Source organism: Colobus angolensis, unplaced genomic scaffold, assembly GCF_000951035.1.
Source record: "Colobus angolensis palliatus isolate OR3802 unplaced genomic scaffold, Cang.pa_1.0 Scaffold75, whole genome shotgun sequence".
NCBI classification, from domain to species: domain Eukaryota; kingdom Metazoa; phylum Chordata; class Mammalia; order Primates; family Cercopithecidae; genus Colobus; species Colobus angolensis.
In genome coordinates this window covers 3,087,593-3,110,405 of record NW_012121265.1, presented here as the reverse complement: position 1 = coordinate 3,110,405, position 22,813 = coordinate 3,087,593, and the positions used below count along the sequence as shown (strand labels likewise).

At 44.0% G+C, this 22,813-nt stretch overlaps 1 protein-coding gene across 2 annotated transcripts in view; it reads right to left on the bottom strand.

Moving 5' to 3' along the window:
* Positions 1-1,760: 1,760 nt before the first annotated feature.
* GFRA1 (GDNF family receptor alpha 1) overlaps positions 1,761-22,813 on the bottom strand; it is a 217,623-nt gene continuing 196,570 nt past the window's right edge. For both annotated transcript variants that reach the window (XM_011927825.1, XM_011927824.1), the window contains 2 exons: positions 5,247-5,300; positions 1,761-3,961 (listed from right to left, as the gene is read on the bottom strand). In XM_011927825.1, the coding sequence (XP_011783215.1) occupies positions 3,809-3,961; positions 5,247-5,300 (207 nt within the window). In that variant the 3' untranslated portion in view covers positions 1,761-3,808. The remainder of the gene's footprint in view (positions 3,962-5,246; positions 5,301-22,813) is intronic.

Sequence of the window (22,813 nt, the reverse complement as noted above, 5' to 3'; positions counted from 1 at the left end):
GCCAGTGGTAATTCACTCCTGCCTGTTGTCATCGCTTTTAGGTTGTTCTTGAAAATATGGGTGTCACACAGTCTGATTTGCTTTATCAAAGAGCAGAGGCAAAAGCAACACAGATCACGGGGTTATGAATCCAGGAGATCATCAACAGCCTCAAAAGAGAATTAGAACATGTGAATTCATTTAAGCAGCCCTTTTCTGGTCTGTAGTTTATTGATTCAAATACATCGTGCATGTCTAACTGCATGAATGAAAACTTATTTTCCAAAAGACAGCTCCTCTGAGGCCACAATTTTGTAAATAATAACAACAGAAATACATTTCTGCTGAATTCTGAGAAAAGAATTTGCTAATTATATAAACTCCCACTGCTCTTACATCTCTTTTCCCAGGCACTTTACACGGACTCCAAAATGCTTTGGCTCTCCCACTCTCCTAGTACAGCAGATGGAGTGCTTGGGAGTGTCTGATTTAGAGACAAGAAGGCAAGAGGGAGATGGGCAGCAGCTAGAAGCGGCTCATCCTCAGAGTGTATGCAAGATAGGAAGTGTCAGAGTGTATGCAAGATAGGAAGTGTCTGAATATGGACCAAATCAAAGGCTGGGGCAGCTCTAGAGGAGCCCTGTCTGGTGTTTGAGTAACCTGAAGACACAACTTCTAAGTCATTCTTACTACAGCAAAAAAAATGTGTTTTAAAAAAATGAAATGGAAATCACACTCCTATCACATTCTAGATCGTTTGCTATACTTCATGAAAAATAACCTATGTTAATCTCAACTTATACTTTTTTTTATTAGAGACTTGAAAAAAATCAGGTATGGAAAAATAAGTATGTAATTGGCGTTCTCAATTCCTTCTCTATGTTGTGCGCTTCTTCCTTCATGTGCTCTATTAAAAAGATACTCAAGCATATATCGGTCAAAAATATTCAACATCAAAGTGGAATGAATGTGCTTCTAATCAGTGTGGCAATACTGCCTTTATTCCCCCTCTCTTTCTTTCTGAAATAATAAGTAGGGCATGGCTAGATGTAATCAGGGAGTCATGGGCTGCATGGGCCTAGTTACTGTTTCATTTCATCAAAATTAACTGCAATGAGATACTTCCTGCAAGACACCCAAACCTCAGCAGATAATCCCTGTCTTCACTGGCACCCCAAATGCCCGGACTGAAGGACAGGAAGTAGTGAATCATTTTTGCTTTTAAGCATGCCAAGAAGAAGTGAGACAGGTAAATGATTTAAATCATTGTGCTCCAGTTTTGGGGCAAATGGTGGTGTTTGAGGGTCACCGTGTCAAACTAAGATCACACTGAGTGGCAGAAACCTTGCTTGGCTTGCTTTGATAAGAATCTCTCCAACGTGTTGTCCCTGAACAAGATGCTTCCCCCTATTTATTTAATCAGCAACTGATTTTCAAATTGAGGATTTGGTAACTTGAATATGCTTTTATCACTGAAGAAAAATGAGATCTTTGTTGGTGACAGATGAGGCTTTTCGAAATTTAATTTATATGTTGCCTACCCATGCATTCTTCAATGAAGGCTGCCCTTGTTAGCACTGAAACTCCCATTTCCTCTTTGGTCATCTGAAGCTAATTAGAGCTGCTGTTACTGCAGAAGTAATCAATAGTTTTCTACAGTGGATCACATAGAATCAGATCCCTATGCAATTAGTCCAGTGTAGATACACAGAGATAACTTAATGAAAACAAAATATGCTCTGTAAGAGATATGCGCTCATAGATAACTGGCATTCCAAATATTTTGACACATTTAATGTGTTTATTCAAAGTAAGAGTCTTTATAGAACTTTTCGCTAATTAAATACAGTTGAGTGTCTGCGGAATTTCCCTTGAAAACATTTTGAAGTGAAAAAAGTCAGTACCAAGTACTGTATATTTGTGTTGATTAACATTTGGACACAAATGCACTTTGAACACCAATAGAGCTAAAAGACTATGCCTTTATCTTGGATTTCATAGATTTCCCCTTCCCCCTAGTGATTTGACTAATCTTACAAAGGCAAACACCAGCAGGCAAAGGGGATCTGTAGAAACGTGCACCCTGGTTTCCTCCTCCATCTCTCTACCAAGGTGGGAAAAAAGCCAGTGCTCCCCAGCCCTTTATCAAGGTGGAATCTCTGCTTCTTTACTTAATGTTGGAGAAAAGTGGCCACCAGTACTTGATCACTGTAGATTCAGAATCTCGCCATCTAAACCAGACTTCGACAGTACACTTTTGGGTCTACTTAGTCAAGAAAGAGAATAATGGAAGATGGTATGTGGTTAGCAAAGCCAGATGCCTTATCACCAGGGTCCTGTTCTGCTGATCTGTGCCAACCAACTCATCTCGCCAAACCTAATGTCAACCCTCTTGATCCACAAACCTTCCTTCTTTTCTAACGTGGTCTGCAGTCTGTCACGGAGGACATAAAACAAGATGCAAGCAGATCCTTAATGACCTTCAGACCAAACGGCTCCAAACAGTGGCCAAGACATTGCAGTCAGGACTAAGGACAATCCTTAGGAAAAGAACTGGGCATCCCAGCATGGATGTGCTTCCAAAGAAAGGACAACCTGCCTATGCCCATGTGTCCCAATCAAAGCTGCCTTTGTCAGATAACCTGAAAACCAAGGTGCCGGATTGCATCATGACAAGGGTGCCATGAGATGCTGCAGAACATTTGCAAGCAGCCACCAGTTTCCTCCACAGGTATGCATGCTTGCACTTCAAGAAATAATAAAAGATAATGCTTGTCTTCTCTGTTTCCTTCTGCCTGTCCACGGTCACGTGATGCAGAACTTTCTGCTACAGCACGAGGCTTCTCAGAGTCTGCTTTTGAAGAGCTGTATTTGTGAAGTTCATATTGGAGCGAACACTACTTATGAGGGGAAACAAGCTCTGTATTTTTGTATTAAACCATCAGTAAAAAAAAAATGAGACAATATCATTACTTTCAAAATATAGAAAGCCAATAGTTGAAATCATTTAGTAGTAAAATTTTTTCTACATATAATCTCATAAGTGTAAAGAGTATTAGAGCGGCGTTTCAGCTATATTGGACTCTTGTTAGGTAAAGGGCTTCTCACTTAGGTAAGGCTTAGGATTAGAAGAGTGCTGTTCAGGGATTGAGGTACTGACTCAGCACACTCATTCCCCACTCTCTATTTTGACTAAAAGACAGATACTATATTTAGATGTGACAGGTGTTTTCTCTTTTGTACAAGAGTGCAGAACTGTTTACAGTACATAAACATCAGCATGGAAAATGCTAGTACATATAGAAAGGTGAACATCAGTACCAGCTGTTTCCACAAAGCCCACTCTTGATAAGAATCTTCTTTGTGGCAAAAAAGCGTGGCATCAATGTCAGGTTGAAATTTATATCATTAGAAATCAATGTCATTAGATGAGATATGGGAGTTACCTTAGAAATATTAACTCCTTCTCTAGCTAGGAAAGGCCAGAAGTAAAACTGTTAAAATCATCATCATCATCATTGTCATCATCATCATCATCAAAAACACAGCCCCAGTTTGCTTTACAGCCAAATTTACAAACTGTCCTTTTAAAATACAGCATATCCCGAAGCCTTCTGAGTTTGGAATGGAGCACTGCATCAGGTTTTTCACAGAAGCCCCGAAGGATCACAAGAAGCTTTCTTAAAAAAAAAAAAAAATGTTCCAGTTGGATGGAACTGTTTCTCAACTGAGCTCCTAAAACTGGAATTTCAGCTATACAAGAGAACAGGAAACAGATAACTTGGTTTTTGTCTTTTTACGTGTCCATATTGTATGTTTTTAAATGCAGCTATGCTGTTTCTGCTAAAGATACAGATAATAGGGTGGACAGAGCGGTTACCACCAGAACCAGCAGTGGGCTCAGACCGCAGCTGGGAGGAGCAGCCATTGATTTCGTGGTTATGTGGCTGGAAGCACCGAGACCTTCTTTTTCATAATTACCCTGTAAGAAAGAATGGTTTCATTATCATTCATTGCATGTCTTCTCTCTACCACAGTATACTTTACACTCTCTCTCCCCCCAGCTCCCCACTGGCTGACCCACTCACCAAAGCCAACCAAGATTTTACCACTGAGACTCAAATTCACTGACTTGCAGTTTTATGGGAAGAAACCATGAATCTGGATGAGAACCAGATACTTTTGATAAATTGGTCAATGCTTACTGCTTGCTCTCCCATTAGGGATTATTAAATTCATTTGAGGGGAAGGTATCTGAGTTCAGGTACCCCTGCCATTCTTTACCTCTCTCTCCAGGGTTCCATGTTGCACAGGTAACTGTTAGCTGTGCAGCACGGAACCCTTCTCCTATCACCGGCTGAAGAGGAATGCTCGCTGTCTCTCCCCATCAGGGAAGGAGGACAGCAGAGTCATCTCAGGAAACTTGCCCGAACAAGTGACAGTTTGTGTAGAGATGGGTCACAGACAGCATTGGAGACAGGCAGAGCAGCCTCTCCCTGCATGAGCCAGTTCAATCCCAGATTTTATAGATGAGGAGTTGGAGAGAGCAAGCACTTGCTTGCTCATTGCTGGGAGAACCAAACCAGAACTCCAGCTTCTGGACTCCCAGCCAGCACAGAGCAGCCTCTCCCTGCATGAGCCAGTTCAATCCCAGATTTTATAGATGAGGAGTTGGAGAGAGCAAGCACTTGCTTGCTCATTGCTGGGAGAACCAAACCAGAACTCCAGCTTCTGGACTCCCAGCCAGCACAGCTGTCCTTCCTCAGGATAGAGTCCGCCATCCCTGTCACCAGCACCTGCTTAATCCCATAATGCCAACCTCCTACACAAGGAACTAGGGCCCACACACAGTAGAATGATCGGTCTCCTCACCAGTAAACTGGATTGAGTAATGTATCTACCATGGGGGCCTGTGGAGGTCACAGGCACCACAGATAGAGAACATCTGGTAGCAGTAAGATTTGCTATGTATCTTCTCTGTGCTGGATAATTTTACATGACTGTGATTACAGAGAGGCTCAGGGCCCTGGAACACTTGTATTAATCCTGGGACAAGGATCCCGGGTCCCAGGCTTACTTCCAACTTTGTGAACTGGAATTCAAAGTCTTCACCTTGCTCAAAGGGTAGATGGTCATGGAGGGTGGCTTAGATTTCTTGTGGACTGGATACCTTCTTGTCTTTGAATGCTTTATATGATACCCTGCCCCAGGGGCCCAAAGGCTATGTTTCTATAAATGCAGGAAGCCTCCAAAAGAAACATACTTACATTGGAAATACAGAGGTGTGTATTGCCCGACACATTGGATTTTAGCTTCTGTGCCTGGAGAGAGACAAGAAAAAAAAATGCGCAAACATAATACAGAAGAGTAATTACTGATGATCCATTAATCAGCTGTCTAGGGCAATGCTCTCCGATAAATATGTGAGACGCAGCTGTGAGCTCCATATATAATTGAACATTTTCTAGTAGCCATGTAATAAAGAGATAGCAGGTGAAGTTAATTTTAATAATATATTTTATTTAACCCAATATATTACCATTTCAAAATGTCCTCAATATTAATCAGATACTTTACATTCTTCTTGTCCATTCTACGTGTTCAGAATCTGGTGTGCTTGGCAGGGCACATCTCAATTCCGACTTACCCCATTTCAAAGCCGAGTGGCTCCTGAAGGAGCAGCCCAGGGCTAGGTTACTAAAGAAAACGTTTTGAAGTCATCCCTCATTTCTTAAAGTTAATTTTTGGGAAGTACCTCCTTCTAGGTAAAAGTATTGCAATAAACATCTGCATTTCTGAGTAATATAGAGAGAGGCCTTCCTGAGCTTGCTTGTTTGCTCATTTGTTTATTTGTTGTTCCAGTCAACAAACCCTTACTGAGTCCGTTTACCAATGCTGGGTATATGGTGATGAACAAAATAGGACCTGGTCCCTGGGTTCCTGGGGCTCCTCTCTAGTGAGGAAACTCCTCACTAGTCACTGTTTAGGATCACACAGAATCAGGGGCTAAGGCACAGGGCAGGGACCCTTTCAGATGCGCATCCTCAAAGAATCACACAGAGCATTATGGATCCTCAGTGTAGCCATTTGAAAATGGCTTCCCGAGCAGTTGCAAGGGGACTGGGCTGTGAAGGCACTGAGCTCCCTGTTTCTCCTCAACTGGAACAGCCCTCCACTGGGCTTCTACCTGATAATTTCATCATAGGAAACGTCCCATTGCTCAAATAATGACAGTGTAAATGCATGTGAAAACTACTGACCCTGGTACAACCCTCTCATACCCAGACAAGTTAAGTGACTAATTCAAGGTCACACAGCAATTTACTTACAGACTCAGGATGCAAACCCAGTCTCTTCAATTCCTAAATGAAAATGTGCTGCCTCCTGCATCACAGTGTTTCTCCCCAAAATCCACACGAAGAACTCCCACAATGCTCCTCCCTCATCCCCAGCAACAGGAGCCATTTGGCACTGACAGACAGAGAGCTTACTTGTCAATGGGCTGAGCCCTGGTTAAGCGTTACACTTGAATCAAGGAGGACCTGAGCAACCAGCTCTGTGTGGCTGGCACTGGCAGGCTGCCTGTTGTGACTTTTGCAACTCCTGGAAGACATGCTAAGCTAAAATGATAGCATGTTCACCCAAGGAGTAATTTATTGACCATAATGCTACTTGGGAGGCATCATAATCTTTACCTATATTTGCATATGCCAGCTGTGAATATGAGATAGAAACCTTTAAACAAGCATCAAGAATAAGACACTGTGAAGCATCCCTGGGCTGTTCAAAGGTCACTAAATGTTATGTATAAGAAGATCAGAGGGGAAATTGGAAGAGGAATTGAACCTGATTCAAAAGCCTACTTTTAATCTATATTAATAGCAAATCTGGTCCACTGCATTGTCACCTACAGAGAGTAATGTGTAGTGCTTTACATGTTTTATTTCTGTTCAAGTTTGGAATTGTGCCCAGACACCAAAATGGCCCTAAAACCTCACATTCTGCCTTTTCTAGGCCATAATCTACAAAAGACATAAGCCCTTGCTAAGGGCCTTTGCATAACTAACAAATTTACTGAATTGCACAGGGGAGGCAGCGTGATTTCTAGACTGGGATGCATTATGCTCTCAAGTTCTTTCTATGCTTGCGGTCACAGCTAAGTTGCACCTCAGTGTCCTAGACCACAGTAGCTTCTAAGAGTTCCAAGGGCTGGGAAGGCTTCTTTCCTACTTTGTTAGGTATGATTAGCACTAGCAGACAGTGTTTTATTCATTGTATACTCAATCTGTGACACTCATTAGCTATACTGCAGGAGTATAATCCTACCATTATTAAATGATTAGAAAGGGGCTTTCGTCAATGGACTAGAAAAGGCCTCTATCTTAACAGGTTTTCTTAAGTGGACTCTGCCTGCATAGGTAGATTTCTGACCCTCGTTAGTCACGGAGGGTTTCACACTACATTCAGAATTTATAAGCTTTCAACCAGGGAGACGCGCACAGGTGTAAACTCTGAGGATCTTGTCTTCTATCTGGAAATGGCAGGCATAACTTCAATTACACAGGAAAATGCATTTAGATCAGCTCCAAGTCTGTGCAGTCTCTAAGTCCTTGTTCCCCCAAAGCGGGTACCCTACAGGCCTCTGTATAAAGGAAAAGGTCAGTTTCTGACCTTGTCTCCATGGAGTCCCATTGGCTAAAGCTGGAAGCAGCACCTCTCAGGCTCATCTTGCCTGGAAGACCATTCGATTGGCATAACTGGAGGAACTGATGAGTCCAAGTAAGAATGTGCAGCCACATCCCCACAGGGGATGCTCTGAGAAAATGCCTTCTCTCCCGTTAAACATCTTCCCAGCCCACAGAGGCACTCAGCACTCCAGAGGCTTAGCAGTCCACACACACGACTCTAAAGAGTCTGCTTACATTGTACGTTAACAAGCTTCTTACAGAGCGGTCTGGGTGCGCAGGAAAGCCCTACAGCAGCAGAGGCTGAGCAGAGAGGCTCTGGAGTTCCACCCAAACCTGGCACGGGCCACTGTCAGCTCTGTGAGTCTGATTAGCAGAATCAAAGGGTTGCATATAGGTTTGAGATCTCTTTAAATCTTACACCAAATGAGATGAGGGCCAGAGCGTGTTGGCTGTCTAGACTGGATAGGGTCAACAACGGACATCATCAGGCTGAGAGTTCAGGACCTCTCACACTGGGCCTGCTGCTGAGAGAGGGACACGGCATGGGATGCAGACCTGTGAACTTCTGGCTAGTTGCATGCTTATGAGTCCTGTATGCAGTGTGAACTTCCTGTGACCACTGAGGGTCAGAAATCTACCTCTGCAGATCCAGAGTCTACTTAAGAAAATCTACATCTTAAAACCCACTTTGGAAGCCTGAGAAACCTGTTACCTCCACATTTTAAAGGCTTTTATCCCCAGCATTTCTGAAAACATCGGCAAGCTATCACTGTCGTGCTAGTCAGGCATGATAAATGCGAACAGATAAAATTACAGGGCATCCCCCGCTTCCAACTATCACAAAAAAAGTACTTACACACTTTAAATGCTGTTTCAGTTGCTGCAAAGTGGGACGTCCCAGGAAAATTAAAAAGAAAAAATAAACCCCAAACTCCTGAGACTTTGTAAGGTATAAGGTAAATTAGAAACTGGAAGACCACCTTTTATCCCTGAGTTACAAACTGGTAAAACGAAGGGTGCAGTAATAGAAGGGCTGGCACAGTGTTCGGGGGCCCTTCGGTGAACCTCACAGCCCTGACGATTATGAGAAATGCAGAGAGCTGACAAAGAGCTCAGCCAGCCGGTACCTATGCAGACATCATGCCTTACAGTTTGTGGTTTTAACACGATATGCCTTTTAACAAGAGATGAAGAAGAGAAGATGCATTTCATTTTTCAAAACATCAATTTGAACTATTCTTACAGTATGTTGAAAAATGAATTATTTAATCCTTTTTAAGAAAGGGTGTTTCTTAACTCTAATTTATAGCTATAAGATTTAGGGGAAGCTGCCTGACTCTGAGTTGGGGGAAACACCACCACCGAAATATAGCACACCTCGAGGTTTTCATCTTGAGAACGGGAAGATGAAAATCGTACTAGAGAAGCCTGTCCCCAAACCAAGCGCCTTCCCTACATTCTGGGAAACCAGGGAAACCTGTTCTTTAGGCATGTGAAGCCTCGTCTCTCCAGCAGTCGTTGCTCTCATATTATAAAAGTGTCACTGGTAGTAATCCCCAAGTCCAGGCACGTCGCATAAATGAATTTCCAGGGCACTGTAATTGTGGGGGGCCAGACCTCGCCAGTCCCTGGCACCAGAGGGTTAATAAATGCATTAGATGCTGTTAACCTCTGTTACCTGGAGTCAGAGCAGTACCTCTCCTGCTTTTTACCCCAGTGATTAGCATTTGGAAAGCCTGCCGTGGTGCCAGCAGCTTTCCTGTGCAGAACGCAGAGATGCACACATCATTTATAGCTCTCAGTCCAGTCTCCACACGGGTTCTGCCCACAGCAAGCTCTCCCCAAGCTCTGGGGACAGGTCAGGCTTGTGAGCAGCATGCTCACTCTGATTATGGAATTGGAGGCTTAAAAGCGCACTTGCCCGGAGCCTGGCCTTTGCTGCCCCAGGACTCCATTTCTGTAGAGAAGCCAGTGTTTAATCTCCAGATTTTAGGCAGCTGTCAGCCAGCAGGGCATGGAACATTTCTCTGTTCTCCTCCATGCATAAGAAAAGCCAGTTGCTGCTCTACCTCCAGAAAATAAAACCAGGGGAAGTTGCCCAATCCAATAGCAACAGACTGTCCGGTCTGCAGCCAGATAGTCATAATTAATGATGCTCTGGTTCTTTTCTTCCTTGCTTTACTGATTAGAGAGATTTGCTATATTAGGAACCTGTTTGCTTAATGACAGAATACAAGCAATAAACAGAGAAATACACAGACTGTAAAATGCAATCAACTTTGCTCTCCAGCACTCACTAAGTACCTAGCTGCATCTATCACACTTGTCAATACCCGTTTATTAGCATACGAGTCTCTTCTGCAGCACAAACTGGACCTTTGCTAGGGAAAACCACTGTATGAGTTTTTCACACAACAGTCCAGAAGCAGAAGTCCAGAACTCAAAGCCATTTCTCAGTTTAAATCTACATATTTTATGCTCCCTTGTAAGATAAGCCATGGAAAGAAGAGTATGTACTTAACTGAGGTTAACTGAGCAGAGGAACTGGCTACCAAGTAAGCATCATTCACATTGTATTTTAGTCAGATAGACTCACCTGCTTATAGACTTCAATAGGTAATACTATATAACAATTCTATTGTGTACGTGATACCAATTTGCCCAAATTAATTTCTGTACCTGTTAAGAAGACACAAAAAGGAAGCTCCTTGCTGGTGAGTCCAAGCTAAGTAATGGTGGCCCACCCAGTGGTCTGGAGCCTTTCTTTTGTTTTCTTTGGCTTTTGGATTTTGCCTATTGACGTCTGGGATTGCTGGGAGAAGTTTTATTGCTGGTCTGGTCCCAAGCAGTTGGCCAGCCTTTCTACAATGTCTGGCACTGTCCATTTGGAAACTCACCCTCCTGTAGGTTTGCTTTTCCTACAAACTTGGTAACAATCACTTGCAACCACTGGTCTGAATAATGTCCAGTAAAGTCAGCTGCGTAAAACAAGTGGACACATAAAGAAAGCCTGCTCTGAGCCTGTGGGCTTGGGTGTTTTTCTTCCAGAGCCTGAGTTCAGCAAGGAAGGAATTCATTTCCTCCAAGTTTAATTCTGCCAAGCCCCACGGACCCTGGCCCACGCCAGGAGGAAAACCAGGGGCTGTGAGGGCAGCCAGGATGAGTCTGGGCAGGCGTGCTTCTGAGAAGGGGCTGGAGTAGCCCTGGGTGGCTCTTCTACCACTGAGCCTGGGACCGTCTGGTCTCCTCTACCTGCTCCCCCCGAAGATGCTTTGTCTCTGTGTTGCCTGAACCTCAGCCAGAGGCTTTCATTACATTAAGCTCTTAGAAGGCCTTGTAAAGATATTTCACTCAGCGCAAGTTTCAGGAAGGCTCAGGGGTGCCAAGTTTCGTTAGTCTGGGCAGGGCGAGTCGCAGGATGAGGGACCTGCAGTCATACTTTCTTACTCAGAGGAGGCATAGCTCAGACAGGTTGGGCTACGTTTAGGTGAAGCCTCCAATAATGGGTGCATAGCGAGTTGAAATAAAGCCAGATTCCAGATGTGTGTGTTTGGGTGTGGGGATCCTAGCCTTGAAGCTGACAGACAGGCTCCAGTAGCAAAGGTCTTAGATTCTTGGCACCAATGGGACAGTCAGAGTTGAACTGTGCAATTTAGTTTGAGCTTAGTGCCAAGCCTAGATCAGAAACCCTCTTCTTTGACCTGATTGGGGACTGGGCCCCTAGGTGGTCAACTGGGAAATTAAATGAAAGAATAAAATCACTTAGAAATGGTAGATATACCATAAAGTATACCATAAAGTATATGAAACTTTAACATCTAAATATCATTCCTTTACTGATTTTTGGATTATGCGACCAGGACCACCTTTATTCAATTTTTTTTTAAAGAGTCTATTGATTGGAGTTCCCTGGCTTATGTTTTGCATAAGCCATGTCTATAATTCCTGGTCTACAGTTCCCGGTTGCAGTTTCCTTAAAACAGGAGTGATGTTTGACACTCGCAGAAGAATCTCAGTACACAATATTCCTGTGTTTTTATAATTGCACTCGGTCCTTTATAGTCATCTCACCCACACCTAATCCAAAGGCTTTTTTTTTGTTTTTAGGAATTTGCCTTTTCAGATATATTCAACTTAGTGTGCATTGAAGGGATTACCCTTTTTTTGGGCTCCTATTTCAGTGATTTACATAATATTTAGCAAATGATGTAAGCAAAAATACCAACTACAACCAGCACAAAAGGGCATAAGAACAAATACAGTTGATGCTTGTTAAGACTGCATCCCAACTGGAGAGAGTGAGGGGCACTTGTGGGCAGAAGAAGCGAAGCCTGCTAGTGTGGTCCGTGCAGTGAGTCTTGTGCAGTACCCAGTATGTTTGCAGGGGAAGGGACAGGTTGGCTTCTATGGTGAGCTGGCTAAATGAGTGTCAGTTAAGAGAACTTCTGGTACAATTTAGAACTTGCTCCTGGTACTGGCTTGATTGATATGGTATGGTAAAAAGAGCACAGGCTGGCCAGGCGTGGTGGCTCACGCCTGTAATCCCAGCACTTTGGAAGGCCGAGGCGGGTGGATCATGAGGTCAGGAGTTCGAGACCAGCCTGGCCAGCATGGTGAAAATCCATCTCTACTAAAAATACATCTCTACTAAAAATATAAAAAATTAGCTGGGCATGGTGGCGCGTACCTGTAATCCCAGCTACTTAGGAGGCTGAGGCAGGAGAATTGCTTGACTCCAGGAGGCAGAGGTTGCAGTGAGTCGAGATCGCACCACTGCACTCCAGCCTGGGTGATAGAGAGAGACTCATCTCAAAAAAAAAAAAAAAAAAAAAGAACACAGGTTACAAGGTTCCTAGTCCTAGTTTTCCAACCATCATCCATGGTTCCAATCATTCCTGCCCTACTGTCTAAATCACAGGGTTGCGAAAATCTAATGTGATGCTCTAGATGGAAGTCCTTTCAAAATTCAAGTTTTTCTTAGCCTCTCTGTGGTTGATGGTCATTCTTTGATCAAGGCAAAAGTGGGAAAAATGCAAAACCTCACGCTAATTGGGCTTGTGAACATTGTATTGAAGAGAACCGGCTTGTGATCATCTGTGATTCCTCAGATTTGAAAATGAATGCAATGAAAGAGACACAGCCCAGTAAGATATATCAACAGTCCTCCATTAGCTAAGCATTCCCTCGGGCTTCCCTGTCAGTCTCCAGCGCACCATAAAAGGATGCCTGCAGCTTTGCACTTGTAATTTAACACTAATGGCAAGATGGCAAGGAGTGCTGCGTGCAGACTCTGTCTACAGCATGGAGCTTCACAGGGTGCCCTGGCTGGGCTTACTACTTCTTTTCATACCTTCACAGGATCACCTTACATCTCTTTTGCTTTTACCCACGCTGGGGCAAACACAGGTTGCAGAAATACATTAGAGAACTGTTTGTTTTCATTCATGGTTAGCTTGCTTGATTAGTAAAATATTCAGACAAGAAGCAATTATGAGCTGCATTTTAGAAAATTATGCGCAATTAACAATAAGATAATGACAAAAATGTGTGAAAGACATTTTGAAGACGTTGTGGTTTGGGGCGAGGGTGGCTGTTTTGTATAGCGAACATTCAGCATTAATGGTATAAAGCAACTAGGAGGGACGGCCCTAAAATGAAACATTTGTTTTCTCAGAATGTGCAGTTGGGAATGCAAATGTGCAAGAGCAACAGAAAAGATTCATTGTTGTCCCTGATGAGAAGTGCATGAAGCCTATCTCATCAGACACGCATCCTCATCACCATCAGATAATATTTATTAAGGCTCTCATTCTCCTGTGCATTTATGTGCAGCTGAGTGCGGCCCCGTAATGGCTCTGTGACTTATGGTGGTAACTAAGGTTTGATATAAAACACCACGGTTTGGAGACATAACGGACCAGGGGCTTTTGTTCATCCTCTGGTTCAGAAGATGGAACATGGTTGGCGCTGCAAAGAAACAAGGTAAAAGCAAAGAACCTTTAAAAATTTTTTAGAATATGTGCTTGTAGAGAAAAATATTCTCAAAAGTATAGGAAAACCAAGTAGATGAACAGTGATGATGACTGTGATCATTACTATCACAAATAGCCTTCACCGATGATGATCCCATCTGCCTTTTACCAAATACACCCATCGCTGGAACAACTTTCTTTCTGAGGGGGACACTCCCCTTTTATATGGGTCAGGAACAGGGGTTCTGAGAGGTGATGACTTGCTCAGGTTTCCACAGCTTGAAGAGGCTGTGCTGAGATTTGAACCCAGTCACTCTGACTCTAAAAATCAATGCATATTGACTCCATGCTAGATACACTGTTCATTATCTCCCAGATCTTACATCAACCCTCAGAAACAGCTCATTATCCTGGTGACAGCTAAGGAAGGTTCTGAGAGGTGCAGTCATAAGCCAAGGCTCACACAGCCAGCATGGACAGAGACAGCTCAGGCAGCGCAGAATCAACAGAGTCTGAAAAGGAATGCAGAGCCCAAGGGTGTCCTCCCAAGCTTCATCCCAGAAACCAGGAGCAACTTCTGCAAATGCAGTTTCTGTAGGAAGTCAGAGGTCAAGCCAGGCCAGGAGGCTTCTGCTCCTCCAAGACACCAGTGGTGAGTGCCTCTCTGAGGTCCCTGCAGCGGAGGGGCAGGCAGGGGACAGCCACCCTGGGGAAAACTCCCAAAATGTCAACTCAATGTCCACTGTCTTGAGTTTTCTCTCTAGACAGTCTCATTTCCTTGGGTTTGAAATATAAGGGGCAGAGAGGAGGGATGCTCTTGGTTGAATTTTACCCAATAAGAGAACCAGGGTTGTTTGCTTCCACATAAGGGAGTTCCATGGTTCAAGAACAGGCAGAACCTATTATTCAGGGGAACATGGTTGGCTAGAAGTCCTAAGGATAAAAGGTCAGTATGGGATATAAGAAATTGGATTTATTTATAGTATGTGATCTAAGTGTGCTCAGAGGTATTCTCACAGGTTACCCAGAACAAGAAGCACATTTATAGCTAAGATGGTGCAGATGTCCTATTCCTTTTTATTAAGCATGTTTATTACCCAGCAATTGGGTTAAGCAATTGTCCAAGGGCTGAATTACTGTCCTTCTGATGGGCTGACCTCAGTGCCCTCTGGACCACAGGTGCAGGTGGCCTAATGGCTTTTCCCATAATGCACTGAGGAGGACCTTGTCTTCCCATCCCCTCTCTAAGCCTTTCTCATTTTTTGAGAATAGTGGTTTAAAAAAAAAAAGTGCTTAGGAGAAGACATCATAAATGGGTGATCAAATAATTGGTCTTTTTTTGCAAGGTAGCACACGTATATGATGCTCAAGTTCACTTCTCAGATGAATTTTGGAGTAAAGGTCACTGGATGCCACCTCAGCACGGGCTCCTCCTATGTCATCATCAGCAAAGACCACCCAGGAGAATAAAATGATAGTATAAATAGTTGCTGTCCTGGAGGCTGAGTTACAGTGATGAAGGATTTTAATTTGTTTAATAATTATAACACTCCTAGGCAGTAGCATTTATCATTCTCATATTTTAGGTGATAAATCCAAGGACCAAAGAGATTAAGCTACTCTCCATCTTAGCCTGCAGAGGATTTGAATTTTATTGTAGCAAGAGGCCTGGCCCTTCAGTATCTTCTCCTAAGTACAACAGCCTCCTTTTCTTAAAAAAATCAACATTGGAAACTAACCACCCTGTACTTCTTTGCATGATCACTTGTCAGGCATTAGTACAACTGATGCTGTATTTTGCTTGAGCTCTATTATCTTAAAGTGAGTGTTGGACTGGAGCAAAACAAAGGATGGTATTGCCTCCATTCTCCATGGGAACACAAAATCACTAAATGCTGTCCATTACATAGTACTAACATAGTACTGGGGTACTATAACATAGTACTGGGGTGTTCTGGGGCGAGGAGTAAGAGGAGACAATAGCTGAAGCCCAGAGCTAATGCCTGTCTAGGCAGCAAGAATGTCTTCCAGTTGTGGCATCTTTGCTGAGATGACTGAAACCTGCCAAAAGATATCCAAATGACAGGCACGGATAGCTTTACACTGTTCCCAAGGAACACCAAATTTCCACAGAAACACCCTGGAGCCAAGCTGACAAAGATGGGTCAGACGACTACAGAACTGAATGAGAAACAACAAAAAGGAAGCCTGTGTCATTTCAGGGTGATAGAACAAAGGGGTTATAGGCGCTGCAGGTGACCTCTTCTCAAAGTATTTACCAGGTGGAGAGTTCAAAATCAGCCTGCCCTTTGTTCAGATAAAGGTACCACTGCTTATAGTAGAGTGGTAATGGGCTGTGAACCCCAGGTCACCAGACTGCACCTGAGAGAGGAAACAGCCCAGCCACATGGGACTTCCTTTGACCTTTTCCGTTTCTGTGTAGCAGAAACAGACTCTCAGCCAGAGCTGGTTCACTCAATAATCACACTGTATCCAAGGGTCCTGGGACCTAATTCCCCATGATGTGCTCCCTAAGCTATGTGACAACTGTGTTTGTACCCCTGGGCCACCTCTTTCACTGGCTTTTGTCGCCTGAAAATATACCCATGGCAAATTCCAGAAATGTAAATAACATGAACTATAATTCCAATGACAATGAGATCATGCCTTCTCCCAGATGCTATAATATATGATAACACTTGTATTACTAGTAACGAGAATATATAATTAAATGATCAGGTAGGGCTCCCTTTCTGTTACTCACTTTATAGAATAGTAAACTAGGAGTTATTTGGAGGCATTCGTAAGAGACTTTATAAGAGTCAGGAGCTGGGGTTCAGGCAGTGTGATCAAGAGGCCATCTGTAAAATGAAAATCTTCTCTGGAGAGAACCAATTTATCGCCTGTTTAAGCTGGAGTTCTCCAGGCCTCACTGGTGTTCACCTAGTGCTTGGAAAATAGGCTTATTCTAGCTATAGGAGATTAGGGATAAAAGAGTTTTTAAAAAGAGAAAAATTATAATTTAGAGATACCGCACTGTGTGTGCTTAATTGAGAGGGCATCTGGCTACATTGCTGCAGAGAAAAATAGATCCCGTGACCTGCCTTTGTTGAAAAGGTGACATCTGGGTTCATTAAAGGTGTGCAATAGATTTTGATAAAAGCTATTTTTCTAAGTCATTAAATTGGTTTTTAGGAACTTTACACTCTCCTTCATTTGAACAATTATTAAACTATAAAATAGAATTGCACAATTGCTAAAACTGTAATCTGAAATTTTACAGCCAGCTATAAAATGCTGTATTATTAAACTATACTGAAGATGCTCAAGCCCATTACAACTTTTAAAATGAATTATAAAACCCTTTACTGCTGATAAAATAATCTTAAATTACAGTATTATGTATTCTAACAATATGTTGAACCAAAGTTTGCTACAATGCAAACATGCCAATCACAAAGAAATCAGTTTTTGAATTAAGTTTGCAGAAGCTGGCAATCTGATAACAGCTGCTTCAGCAAGGCAGCCCAGCACCTGATGTCTGCAGGCTGGGCGGGACAGCTTGTCCTCCGTGGGAGCTGCCTTTTGCCAAGTTCCTGCAACCACAGGACTAAGAGTCAGCCTCCTGTTTTAAAGTCTGCACAAGGGACACTTAGTAGGGACCCGGGAATCAAGAAAAGGCTTGCAGTAACAGCGCTGTTTTCCCTTAACGTCTCCCCACGAGTGAGATTTTGTAAATGCAAAATGCTTAGTTACTGAGTAGCTGCCACTTACATGTATGATACCTACGATGTAGGGTGCCACACATACGTACCTATCATGAGGCCTGGCCCCCAAGATTAAATTCCTATTTTTTTGTACCAGTTATACCCTGCATGCGTCCATTTCCAATGGAGTTGAATACACAATTGAAAATGTAGTTGAGCATGCTGGCTTGTATGGCAGCCTTAACAGGGTAATACCCAATTCTGAGCTCTGAATTCAAGCACTTTCTTGGCTGAAGGGCTTTGAATAACTGCTCTATAAGCAGTGATTACAAACGGTGTTTTTACAACAGTCTTTTTCCTCCCAAGGCTGACGTGGGTGGATTCTGGGATTCAGCTTCCCTCTAAGCTCCTCTGCTGGCACCTGGAGCCAAGAAGATGAAGTCCAAGGAGGTCACTGGTAGCCTGTCCATGCTGGGAGCAGCAGGTTCACCACACAGGGCCTGGGACCACTTGGCAGCCTAGTCCAGAGCTCTGTGATGAAGCTTCCAGGAGGGCCCAGAAGGAAGTAGTCTGGGTGAGGGGCCCTACAGCTTAACACTTCTGCTAAGGGAAGATCCCCCAACAGTTCATTCCTCCCAGAGTGGGGAAATAAACTCAGCCAGAGCAGGAGACCATTACGCAGGGAAAACGCTGGGTATAGCCAAGGTTTGGATTTTTTTCTATGTGACAAAAACAACAGCGGGTGCTAGAAAACAGTCTGTATCACACAGAGACGATGAAAACGTCACAAACACCATAAACCAAACACCACAAATAACATGCAGCCCCAAGACCATTCTCTCAGATAAAAGGCCCAGGCAATGGTATCCATGTTGCTACAGTCATTTAGATTCTATGCCTGTGCTATGGGCTCAGTGTTGACATGTCTGGTGCTAGTTTTCAAATCCCATTCAATCCCACCCCTCTTAAAGCTCCTCTGTCCTCAAAGCCATGTGTGAGAAGCCTGACCATGGTTTGGCACGACACTTCCATCCACTAGGGTCGTTGGGCAAAAGTCTCCTTTGAGATGTTCTCTGCAAGGTCATCATCCAGCGTGCTGGATACATAAAAACATCAGAAGGTGATGGTGTGAGGATGAGACACCAGAGCTCTTTCTCTCCTCCGTGTGAGGACACAGCAGGAAGATGGCCATCTGCAGCCTGGGAGAGAGCCCTCACTGGGAACGCAATCTGCCCACACCTTGACCTTGCCCTTGCCAGCCTCCAGAGCTATAAGAAATAAATTTCTGTTGCTTAAGCCACACAGTCTACAGTATTTTGTTATGACAACCCAGATGGACGAAGACAAGCAGTAACCACAGCTTCCCTTCCTTGTCCCTGCCTGCACTACCTAGGAAAGATTTGGTCCAATGCACCAGTTTACACTTATATCTTCCTATGCTCCTTGCCGCATAAGGAGGAAGAAACATGAGGATTCTCAAACGTCCCCCATTTTCTTTGTTAGTGTAAAGGAAAAGGGGGTCTCTGAGGCACCCTTCGCTTTGGGCAGTGATTGTCAAGCAGGTGCGCTTCTGCTCCCTGGAGACATTAGGCAATGTTGGAAGGACATTTTTGGCTGTCATAGTTGAGGAAAGGTGCTCCTGGCATCTGGAAGGTAGAGGCCAGGGATGCTGCTAAATACCCAGCAATGCACAGGACAGCCCCCTGTAACAATATGGAGACCAAAATGTCAATAGCGCCAATGTCAAGGAAGCCTGGCCTGGAGGAACCGTTCAACTCACAGCCAAGAGGTTACTAAACAATCCTCCCTGAAATCAACAGGGTTGGCATAGGGGTGTGCAGCCCACCTTCAGCAGAGAATAATACCAGGGAAAGCAAGTGACTTCCCATGGAGAAGTATCTATCTCCAAACTCCATTTCAAAACCCCCACTCTAACAAGACCTCATCCTTTGTCTTATCCATAACAAGTTCCACTCCACACACTGGAGCTCCACAGGTCACAAAGACCAGAAAGCCTGCTGGAAAACAGGCCCCATAAAGCAATGCCTCCTGAGTCCCATAACCCAGCCTGATCCTTCAGCACTTCTCTGACACTGATGGTGGGACGTATCCAATTGCTGGGCCGAAAGCCCCTTGAAACTTACAACTAATAAAAATTTACATAGTACCACTTTTGAGCTGGGCACCATTCTGAGCATGCTTGACACTCACAAACACATTTAATCTGCAAACACCCCAGGAAGCTCTTCTACTGTCATCTCCATGTTAAAGATGAGGAAATTGAGGCAGAAAAGATAAGAATTTACCCAAAGTTTAATGGCTACTAAGTGGTAGAGTGCAAAATTTCAACTCCAGCTTCCTTATGAGAAGTTTCACAGTGCTACAAATGGAGTTCAGTGTATACTGCTTGGGTGATGGGTGCACCAAAATCTCACAAATCACCACTAAAGAACTTACTCATGTAACCAAATATGACCTGTTCCCAAAAAACCGATGGAAATAAAACATTTAAAAAATAAAAGAAGTTTCACAGTGCATCTCTAGAATCAAAATTATATTATAAAACAACCAGCTCTGATGAGGCGTTGTTGCATAATTAAGAATTTGACTGGCTTTTGTCCTTGGTTCCTGAGAGAGAACTTCTAAATCCTTGGACTTTCTTGAGTGCTAGGAGTGCCTATTATTCACGACTTCTCTGGATCACACCTGAGTGTCCAAGTAATGGGATGACTCAGGATTAGGTCAGGTCACCACAAAGACCAACCATGGGTCACAGGTTGAGACTTTGAGCCACAGTAGGTCAGCCTGACCTCCCGATCCTCATGGTTTGGGGAGGAGGGCTGATGACTGCCAGTCATATGGTCAATGATTCAATCAATAGTGCCTACTTAATAAAACCCTAACAAAAACTTTGGAAACTGAGCTCCTGGGCGGCAAATACATTAATGCGGCAAGGGGGTGACAAGCCCTAATTCCACGGGGAGAAGGCAGAGAAGTTCTCCACTGGAGACCGCCCCCCCGCCCAAGACCTTGCCCTAGGCATCTCTTCGTTTAGCTGGTTCTGATCTGTACCCTGATCATAAAGCTATAATCCTAGGTCTTGTGTAGCACTTTCCTGATTTCTGTGAATCATTCTAGTGAAATGAACTTGAGGGGGTCATGGGAACCCCTGAATTTGTAACTAGTTGGTCAGAAGTGCAGGTGGCCTGGGAACCCCGAAGTGTGGCTGGCATCTGAAGCAAGGGCCCTCTTGTTGGGGACCACGCCCATAACCTGTGGAGTCTGACACTAACACCCTGAGAGGTTAGCTCGGAATTGAGTTGTACTGCGGTCTACCAGTTGGTGTCAGAATAGGCATCATTACTTTTCTTTATGCTCATTTATGAACCAATCTGACACTTCAGTCTGCCAGATGTTCAACAAGAATTTAGGGACTGATTTAATCTATAGCGATGCATAATGTTACCCAGAAACACCATGTTTAAAGTGCTCTGGTTTCGGCAATACAGTGTAGCCATTTATAACGGGGGGCGGGGAGGAACGTTGCTTTGCTCTTGCTCCTCTTCTGATCAAGTATCTCTGGGCCTCGGGTCTCTTGTCTGAAAAATGGGAATGATAATAGTACTGACCTTCTGAGGTCACTGTGAGGATTACTCAGGGGAGGCACTGTGTATGCATTTGTTTTATTAATGCCTGGCCATGAAAAGCTGGGGTGACCTAAGTTATCAAAGCGAATTGTTCTGGGATCTGTCAAAGGATTAGATGGTTTATAATGTTTTCCAAAGCGGGGCTTGGGGACTGCGGGTGGTACACGACATCAGTTTAGGTAGCATGCAAACTTCTTTATGGTTTTAATTTTAATATGTATATATTGATTTTAATATAGAGAAAGCACACTGAACTCATGCTTTCACATATGTTAGTAACAGCTTCGGATGAGTCTCAAAGGCAGTAGTGTGCATATAAATAAGTATAGCTCATAATTGAATTTAAAGATAAAGATGAAGCAAATAATAGGATCAGTGGAGTGCAGATATGGCAAAGACTGCAAAGTCCTGGGCTTTGAGGCTAAGAGGCAGGGCTAGTTCTCAAATACTGTCTTTTCTGCAACCAAGAATGTTTCCTGTTAACAACTACATCACCTCTTCCCAATGTCGGCATTGGTTAAAAAGATGTGGCAGGGACCCTGGCAGCCAGTTCCACTCTGGTCACCAGGCTGGACCAAGATCTGACCAGAGTGGCAGCTCCAAGTCACAGCTCCAAGAAGCAGATTAGTCAGATGAAGCTCCCAGGAGACGCACGGAGAGATGGAATTTGGATCAGTTCTAATCCCTCAAGACCTAGTCCTTTTTTTATTGCCTTTGGTTTCCCTTCCTTCTTGGTCTGGTGTCCAGAGAATATTCTCCCCCTTCCCCTCCTCCCTGGGACTTTCTACCAAGACCACATCTTAGAACTGGCAGGATATCATTCAGCTTAAACCCTTTTTTTTTTTTGAGATGGAGTTTTGCTCTTGCTGCCCAGGCTGGAGTGCAATGGTGCGATCTTGGCTTACTGCAACCTTCGCCTCCTGGGTTCAAGCAATTCTCCTGGCTCAGCCTCCCGAGTAGCTGGGATTACAGGCATGTGCCACCACGCTGGCTAATTTTGTATTTTTAGTAGAGACGGGGTTTCTCCATGTTGGTCAGGCTAGTCTCAAACTCCTGGCCTCAGGTGATCCGCCCGCCTTGGCTTCCCAAAGTGCTGGGATTACAGGCATGAGCCACCGCACCCGGCCTCAAACCCTTCTTATTAATTAAGAAGGCACAATACAATCTAAAGAGCTCCATCTTTCTTCCTCTGTGCCCCGCCCCCACCCCCGCTCCTGAGAGCAGCTCTTCCTTTCTGGCCCCAGCCTCCTGTGTCAAAATCTCTAATGCATCTCACCAACCAGGCCAATAGTGGAGGCCGCTTCCCCCAGTGCCAACGGTCAGCCCATTGTTGTGCCTGGGCTCTTTGCATACTTGCACTGTTCTTTATTCCTCACAAAAAACCAAGAGCTCAGTGGTGTTTTACAGCAGAGATTCAGGGTAAAAACCAAGCAATGGTCATGGAGCCACAGAGGGTGAGCCAGGATTCTCACTCAGGTCCAACTAACTCCAAAGCTGAAGCTTTTCCTGGAAAACCAACTCTTAGACTGTCAACCATGGGTGAAAAGGAAAGTGCAGAAGAAATGCTCTCAGGGTTGCTTCACCCTACTTGGAGGGGAGGGGTAAGGAGAGGGGGTTAACCCCCTTCCTGGAGTTTGATGTGGAAATAAGCACCTCTCTTTCCTCGCTTCCATCTTCCCAGGCCTGCTCTCCTCCTGGTCTATCACCCTGTGCAAAATTCCAGCACCCTGGACTGGTTCTCAAGTGCCTCTTCTCTGGTGGAAGATTAACGGGCCGCCAAAGCACCCCATTGCTCTGCTAGCATAAATTGCAAGAAAAAC